This window comes from Myotis lucifugus, unplaced genomic scaffold (genome assembly GCF_000147115.1).
Source record: "Myotis lucifugus unplaced genomic scaffold, Myoluc2.0 scaffold_208, whole genome shotgun sequence".
Classification (NCBI taxonomy): domain Eukaryota; kingdom Metazoa; phylum Chordata; class Mammalia; order Chiroptera; family Vespertilionidae; genus Myotis; species Myotis lucifugus.
In genome coordinates, this window is record NW_005871256.1 from 2256612 (window position 1) to 2265010 (window position 8399).

At 55.8% G+C, this 8399-nt stretch overlaps 1 protein-coding gene across 1 annotated transcript in view; it reads left to right on the plus strand.

Annotated features, from left to right (window-relative positions):
* The window catches only part of CUNH7orf26 (chromosome unknown C7orf26 homolog), a 12255-nt gene extending 5741 nt beyond the window's left edge, over nucleotides 1–6514 (plus strand). Inside the window, exons 4-6 of the mRNA XM_006097704.2 lie at nucleotides 1662–2186; nucleotides 3242–3281; nucleotides 5761–6514. Of these exons, the coding sequence (XP_006097766.2) occupies nucleotides 1662–2186; nucleotides 3242–3281; nucleotides 5761–5962 (767 nt within the window). The 3' untranslated portion in view covers nucleotides 5963–6514. The remainder of the gene's footprint in view (nucleotides 1–1661; nucleotides 2187–3241; nucleotides 3282–5760) is intronic.
* The last annotated feature ends 1885 nt before the right edge of the window (nucleotides 6515–8399 follow it).

Consider the following 8399-nt stretch of genomic DNA (forward strand, 5'->3'; position numbering starts at 1 on the left):
GAAATTGGCCTTAGTATTGGGAAGGGGTTGACTAACATGGAAAAAGAAATGACGTTCAGACAACACACTAACGTTCTAGAATGGATGTGGGCCATGGTCTTTTTCTCTCAAGCCAGCTTGCCAGTCCGGCGTGTCAGTAAACCGTTTTGTGGAGGTGTGATTGACATGTGAAAAGCTGTGCGTACTGAATGTGTGCGACTGCTGAGTTTGGAGAAGCAGGATCCCCGGCACAGCGGCAGCCCTAGAGGACCAGGCCGGGCTCTGCCATCAGAATGGCGAAGCTGCTGCCCCCGGGGGCTTCTGGGGGCAGGAGAGATTCCCGGGGGGTCAGTGCCTTCAGGGCCACACAAAGGGAGGAGCTCCCCGAACCCAGCAGGACCTCTGAGGCTCAAATGGAGCAGAGAGCTCAGGTCTGTGCATAGGAAGGTCGTAGGGGTTATGTACTCGAGTGCACACATGTACACACGGCTCACACACGCACCCTGCCTTCAGGTTCTCGGAGGCGCCTCAGCTTAGGTCGGGGGCGGGGGGGACGCGGGGTGTAGCGCATGCCAGAGAAGTGGGTGTGAGACTGGTGTTTCCCAGGCAGGAGTGTCTCGGGGGGAATTGGGGATCACACACAGGGTCGCCCACTGTTTATGTTGTCGCATAAGAGTCATAGGCAGCTGCTCCCTGCTGTTGCCATCACTTCATAGCAGAAGGAATCGGACTGGTGGGGGTGGGTGCGGTGGCGTAACACCCAAACACAGGCAGCATCTCAGGGAGAAAGCCTCGGAGCCTTTCACCGCCGTCTCCCCACCCCCACACTCCTGTTGTGCTGGCTCTGGCGGGGCTCTGTCCTGAGCCGAGGGGAGCACAAGCCACTCCCTGCACAGCCACCGAAGGGTATCGCACGCCGATCCCAGAGCCGCTGATCCCAGGGCCACACCGTGTGGCCTCGTTAAGAGCCGGACCACCTGGGGTCAGGTCTGGGCCCACCACATACGTTTGCCGAGTCCTGGGGAAATTACCATCCCTGTGCCTCAGTTTCCTATGGGGTTTGAGGATTACATGTGTTCATCTGTGGAAAGGAATTAGACCGTTGCCGGGAACATCGTAAGCCCAAAGTCAATATCAACGTTTGTTTTTATTGTTCTTCTCTGTCTAAGCCGTAGAACGCGCCAGGTCCTAGGGTCACGGGAGGTCAGGCTGTCGCTTAGACAGGGAGCTGAGGTGGCCCTTGGCAGCTGACATCACTGGCTGATCTCTGCTCCTCGAAGGCCACTGTAACTCATGTGCCTGGAGGAGACGCCAACACCACAGCGAAACGTACTCTCAAGGGAGGGGCGGAGTGTGGTGTGAAGCTTGGACATGAGAGGTGTGGAATTTTTATTTAAAATGAGACACAGAACGAACTTTCCTCAAGGCGGTGGAGTTCTCGGGAATTGCCGAGTTCACGAGTATTTCTCGAGCCCTGCCTCAGCCAGGCGGCCCTGTCACTAAGGCAGGAGTCCCAGCCCTCGTGGAGGGGATGTCCAGGGAACGGGACAGAAAACAGACGAGCAGAGAAGTAGATAATGTGGGTGTGGGGTGACGAGTACCGTGAACCTAGGGCTCCATCCCCCTCCGCCCACTTCTGTCCCTGGGGCCGGAGACCCTCCTGACTCGGCGTGTCTTTGCAGACGACCTCATCCCGCCGCTGGACCTGCTTGAAATGATTGTCTCCTGGATCTTCGAGGACTCGAGGTTGATTCTCATCACCTTTTTAAATACTCCGATTGCAGCCAACCTCCCAATAGGGTTTTTAGAGCTCACCCCGCTCACTGGATTGATCCGCTGGTGTGTGAAGGCCCCTCTGGCTTATAAAAGGAAGAAGAAGCCCTCCTTGTCCAATGGCCACGTCGCCGCCAAAGCCGCCCCGGACTCGGCAGGGCTGGACAGGGACCCCCACCTCCTGTACTCCAAGCTGCACCTCAGCGTCCTGCAGGTGCTCATGGTGCTGCAGGTGCACCTCACCGAGAAGAACCTCTACGGGCGCCTGGGGCTCATCCTGTTCGACCACATGGTCCCGCTGGTCGAAGAGATCAACCGGCTGGCGGACGAGCTGAACCCCCTCAACGCCTCCCAGGAGATCGAGCTCTCCCTGGACCGCCTCGCCCAGGCCTTGCAGGTGGCCATGGCCTCCGGAGCCTTGCTGTGCACAAGAGGTGGGTGGCTCCCTGCCTAGGCCTTCCTGGGGGAGGGACACCACAGTCCACCCCACAGAACACGGGGCTCCTGGGCCAGTACCGAGCGCTGCCTCTTCTGGGACTTCTTCCCGTTAGTGAAGGGGGCGAGGGGGGGGAGGCTCGGGACATCCCCAGGCAGAGCACTGTGACCTGATGTCGCTGTGCTCCTGGCCATCGCTGCCAGGACTGGGACACCTCGACAGGTGTGAGAGCTTAGTATCTTTCCCTCAGGCAAGCTTCTTTTTCTGCAGAAGATTCCCTTTAATTCCTTTTTTATTGCGGCATAATTTACATGCAGTAAAATGCATAGATTGAAATGCATAAAGCATTCCCCTCCCCTGTTTTAAGGTTCCTCAATTCTGCATTTTAGTGCTTGATGGCTCTCAGGCGAATGAGCCTGTGCTGATGACACACCTGTGTTTGCCCCTCCCCCCCCCCTTTTTTTTTTTTTTGGTCATTGATTCCAGAGAGAGAGGAAGGCAGAGGGCGAGAGAGAAACATTGATGTGAGAGGGAAACATGGCTCAGTTGCCTCCCATACGCGCCCCAACCGCAGATCAAACCTACAACCTGGATATGTGCCCTGACCAGGAATCGAACCAGCAACCTTTGGTGTTCAGGGCGACACTCCAACCAGCGGAGCCGCACCGGCTAGGGCTGTGCTCCCCTTTGAACCGTTGGCTCCCAGAGCTGCCCGTGCCCCCAAGCTGTGGTCTGTGGTGACGGGTTTCCCTCTCATCAGGCTCTTGCTGCCCCGGGCGGCTGATCTGCCCAGGGAGAGCCCTGCCTCGGGCCTTTCCCAGCTTCTGACACGTTGCCGATAGAGCTGCCACTTCCCTAAGCGAGAGCGTCTATTTGGGGCCCCGTTTGTTAAAGCAAACGCTGAGGAAAGAGAGAACACAGCTTCTGAACGATGCCAGGGAACTGGAGTATCGGGCAGCATTGCCGTCTCACTGGCCCCCTCAGCAGCCGCCAGAGAACATTCCATCCTGTTTTCTCCATCCGTTCCTTAATGACCTGTCTCCTTGGTTTCAGATGATCTGAGGACCTTGTGCTCCAGGCTCCCCCACAACAAGTAAGTGCCCTCTCAAGACTTCTGGTTGGGTGGGGGTTGAAGGGGGGTGCAGGGCAGGGTGGACCCCTGTCCTGGCCCACAGGCTCCAAAGCTTCTGTATATAAGGAGGCCCTTAAGGACTGATGATAAGAGTGGACAGATATGAGGTCATAACCCACATGAGAGGAAGGCCAAGTCGGGGTAAATCAAAGATAAAAAAGGTGAAAAGGTGGTCATCTTGCTGGAGTCGAGGAAAGAAACCGGAATCAACTTAGAGCGTCACGCTCACTACGCGCTGTGCGTCCACAGCTTTGCGGTGACGTTGGTGCGAGATGCTGGTGACACTGAGCTGCGTAGCCCTTTGGGAAATCGGGCAGAGCCACGGCCCTCGGGCACAGTGTGTCGGTCAGGCCAGCGCCTGGGCATCCTGCGGCACTGCCCGGAGCTGAGCGTGGTTCTGTCTGGTTTGCTGTGGTGCTTGGGTCGTCTCTGCCTGTCTCTGAGCCTCGGTGGACCCCCTTGTAAAATGGGGCACTGACTCACCTGCCTCCTGGGGTTGTAGTGAGGACCAAGCGGGTGACACTTGTGAATTTCTCAGCACGGCCTGCGCCATCTGGGACTCTGCATAATGGTGGTGGTGTCCTTTGGGGAAGCAGTGATCCTGGGGTGGAAAGCAGGAACTGTGGTCGCACAGCTTCGGGGAAGAATTCCCGCCTCGCTGCTTCCACCGCCTCCCTTCTCTGGAAAGTCCAGAAAGTGACTGTATCAGCCGCATGTCCTCCTGCCTCCTCGTGGGAGCACTTGGAATAATGCTTGTTTTGTTGAGTATCTAAGAAGGGTTAGCTGCTGTCACTTTTACTGCTATTTCCATAATTTAGGGGTTCTACTTAATCTAATTAATTTCACCGACTCTAAGAAGCAAAAGTTATGCACAAAAATGTTTCATGCAAATGCAGTATAATTAGCAGAAACCTGGAGGCAGCCTAACGCTCCCCCGGGCGGGGATGCTCAGTCACTGCAGTGACACCAGACAGGCAGGTTTCCACTAAAGGTCGTCATGTGGCCAGTGGCTGGGGGAGTGTCAGTGAGTGTGTAGTGTTACCTCAGGATGGAACATTGTATCCACCGAAAGCAGACACTGTGGCAACTCACTGTGGAAATGTTTCTAGTTCAGCGGTTCTCAACCTGTGGGTCGCGACCCCTTTGGGGGTCGAATGACCCTTTCACAGGGGTCGCCTAAGACCATCGGAAAACACACATATAATTACATATTGTTTTTGTGATTAATCACTATGCTTTAATTATGTTCAATTTGTAACAATGAAAATACATCCTGCATATCAGATATTTACATGACGATTCATAACAGTAGCAACATTACAGTTATGAAGTAGCAACGAAAATAATTTTATGGTTGGGGGTCACCACAACATGAGGAACTGTATTCAAGGGTGGCGGCATTAGGAAGGTTGAGAACCACTGTTCTAGTTGAAAGCAGAGGCCAGGCTGGGAGCAGGAGGGAGCAGCGCCAGGAGCAGGCCTGTCCCAGAGGGGGCGGCCTGAGGCGGCTTTCCAATGGGGCATGGCCGGGAGTTGGTCCTTTGAGGCTGAGGTCTGGGCAGCTGGAGGTTAAGGAGCTCTGCTGATCCTGCTGGGCGAGGAGACTGAAGTCAGAAAGGATGAAACTGGTCAGAGGAAGAAACCCTTCAAGGAGTGTCAGGAGGGAGTGACATTGAATTCGGGGGGCAGAGGATTTCCGGGAACAGAGCGAGGAGAACGCAGCTGGAGGAGGTGCTGGGCACCTCGGGCTTGGGGGTCACTGAGGGTGGAAGGGGGCCTGGGTGGGGTGGGAGGGGACGCCCCTGAGGCCTGGGGAGGTGAAGGAGCCGGGTGGCTGGGGGGGCGGGAGTGGGAAGGCCCTGCAGGGGTCAGGCTGGGCTGGGTCCCCGCCTGTCCGGGACTCTGGGTGTCCGGCAGCCCGCTTTTCTGTCATTAAGGATTCAGGAAGCTGGCCTGCTGCCTGCTTGCTGCAGCCTCAGTCACGACGCCCCTAAGCGTAGCCACTTGAGGCTGAAGGCAGGCACCGAGGCTGCCCCTGTGGACTGCAGCCCCTCCCCCTGTCCTGTGCCCGCCTCCTGGGCACCTAGGGTTTCTCAGGTCCCTCCCCCGCATTGTCACCTTGTCACATGCAGGGTCCTGGCTCTTCCCCTGCTGGCCCTTCCTCTTCTCTGCCTGTCCCAGTCTCGTCCTGTCACCCCCTCCTGCTCCTCCCCAGCCACAAACCACCCTCCGTCTCCCTGTTCTGTTTCCCCGTCTGGGAACCTGCATGTTCTATACCCGCCTCCGGTGCCTCTCGGTGCCCATGTGAGGGCTGTGTGTGGCCAGGCCTCTCTCCTGCCTCCCCCTGACACCAAGTCCAGGGGCCAGGGTCAGCCCGACGCCACGTGGCAGAGGCTGCCGTCTGGGATCCGCGTGCTAACCCTTCTCCTTGTGTTCGCAGCCTGCTGCAGCTGGTGATCTCGGGGCCCGTGCCACAGTCGCCCCACGCGGCCCTCCCCCCAGGGTTCTATCCTCACATCCACACGCCACCGCTGGGCTACGGGGCCGTGCCTGCCCACCCCGCCGCCCACCCCGCCCTGCCCACGCACCCCGGGCACACCTTCCTCTCGGGCATGGGGTTTCCATTCAGGCCCATCCGCTAGGCCGGCCCCACCAACGCCGAGCGGCACCGTGCCTTCCGCGCCTGGGCGGAGAGCCTTCCAGAGCGGGTGCGGCCCGCGAGGAGGACCTCAGAGGCGGCCAGCGGCCCCTGCTCACCAGCACTGTCCGGGGCAGGAGATCTGTGACATCGCAGCCCAGGCGCCTCCTACCTGGCTGCGTTGGTGAGAGTCCAGATGGACAGAAGAAAGGAAATGAATGTGTCCAGCCCTCCACGGAGCCATGCGGGCGTCTTTCAAAGATGCCATCCCGAGCGCCTGTTGTCTCATGTGTCCGGGGACACGGGTGTGCGAAGCAGCGTTTGCACGTCCACTTGTCCGCTTCCTTCCTGTGATTGGGGTGTGCTCCTGCCGTAGACACGGGCCACTCCATCGCTCCGTGAGCTCCGGCCGAACCTGTGGTCTCCAGCTGACGCCGGCACCTGGCACCGTTCGCGGGAACCTGTGGCGGTTGCCTGTCACCAGTGAAGGGGCATCTCTGTTCCATTGGGGTCTAGTTTTCTTTCATATGTTCAAATAAATCTTTTCTAAACAGTTGTGCAGACTTTGTGGACTGTGTTTTAAGAACTTATCAGTGTGAGCTGCAGCGGCTTCCTCCCCAGCCCCACGATCAGGGTGAGGAGGGTGGAGACACTGCTAGCCGCTCTTTTGACTGACACCAGAAAGGCCGTTCTTTTGTGTTCGATTCCATCACCCCTGGTTCTTGTTTATGGACAAACCCGCTGGGGCCAGAGCAGGACTGAAGGGAAGCACTTGCTCTTGGTGAGAAGCATCCACTGCCACTTGGCTGGGTTTGGAATTTAATTCTGGTTCCAAGTGTTCCTGAAAGGACAGAAACCCCCTGGCTACTAAGACCGAGGATGTTCAAGCTTCATCTCGAGCAGCGGTTCTCAACCTGTGGGTCGCGACCCCTCTGGCGGTCGAACGACCCTTTCACAGGGGTCGCCTAAGACCATCCTGCATATCAGATATTTACACTACGATTCATCACAGTAGCAACATTACAGTTATGAAGTAGCAACGAAAATAATTTTATGGTTGGGTCACAACATGAGGAACTGTATTTAAAGGGCCAGAAGGTTGAGAACCACTGATCTAGAAGGTCGTCTGGAAGGTTGTTTGGCTGTCCGGTCTAATTAGCATATTATGCTTTTATTATTATAGATGGTGTGGAGCAACGCATACCACTGGCCTCCTCACCCATGATCTGCTAATTCAACCCCTGAAGCTAGAAAACAGTAGTTTTGATCCCCATTTGGGAATTTTTGAATGCAGAGGGCCGACGGGAAGTTTTAGTGAGGGAATCTGCACACCCAGTGTACTCAAAGTGTGCAATTCGCTGGTTGTCAGTATACTTCCAGAGTTGTGCAACCATCACCACTGTCTACTTTATTTTTATTTTTAAGAAATTAAATATTGTTGAAAGTATCTGGTTTTTCCCCACTGACCCCTTCTAACCTGCCCCCTCCCCGACCCCAGGCCTTCACCACCCTATTGTCTGTGTCCGTGGGTTATGACCACTATCTACTTTAAAACGTTTCATCATCCCCAAAGAAACCTCACGCTCAGTAATCTCACCCCCTCTCCTCCCAGCCCCTGGCAACCATCTATCTTCTGTCTCTATGGTTTGGCCTTTTCTGGCCATTTCGTATAAATAGTCCTGCGACGTGGTCATGTGTGTTCAGCTTCTTTCACTGAGCACCATGCGTTCAAGGTTCCTCGTGTTGTGGCAGGGTCAGTCCTTGATGCCTTTTTCTTTGAATCCTCATGGAGGATATGCTTACTGATTTTAACGAGGGGGGAGGAAGGGGGAGGGAACTATTGATGTGAGAGAGAGCATCGATTGGCTGCCTTCCAGAAATGCCCCAATTGGGGATCGAACCCACAACCTAGGTATGTGCTCTGACCAGGAATCAAGCCTGCAACCTTTTGGTGCACAGGACGATGCTCCAATCAGCTGAGCCACCCGGCTGGGCAGCACTGCCTTCCTTTTAATGGCCAAATGAGACCATTGTGTGGACGTTCACCCATTCATTAGGAGGTGGACATTGGAACCTTTGGCTTTTATGAGTGATGCTGCTACAAACAGAATCTGTTATGTTCCAATTCTCTTGGACACACACACATTTACATGGAAACACTGTGCACAGTATTTTTAAAATATATATTTGTATTGATTTCAGAGGGAGAGAGTAGCATCTTATATAATAAAAGGGTAATATGCAAATTGACCCTAACAGCAGAACAACTGGTCGCTGTGACACGCCCTGACCACCAGGGGGCAGACACTCAACACAGGAGCTGCCCCCTGGTGGTCAGTGCACTCCCACGGGGAGCTCCGCTCAGCGACAGTGGTGGGAGCCTCTCTGCCTCCTTGGCAGCGCTAAGGACGTCTGACTAACGGCTTAGGCCTGCTCCCTGT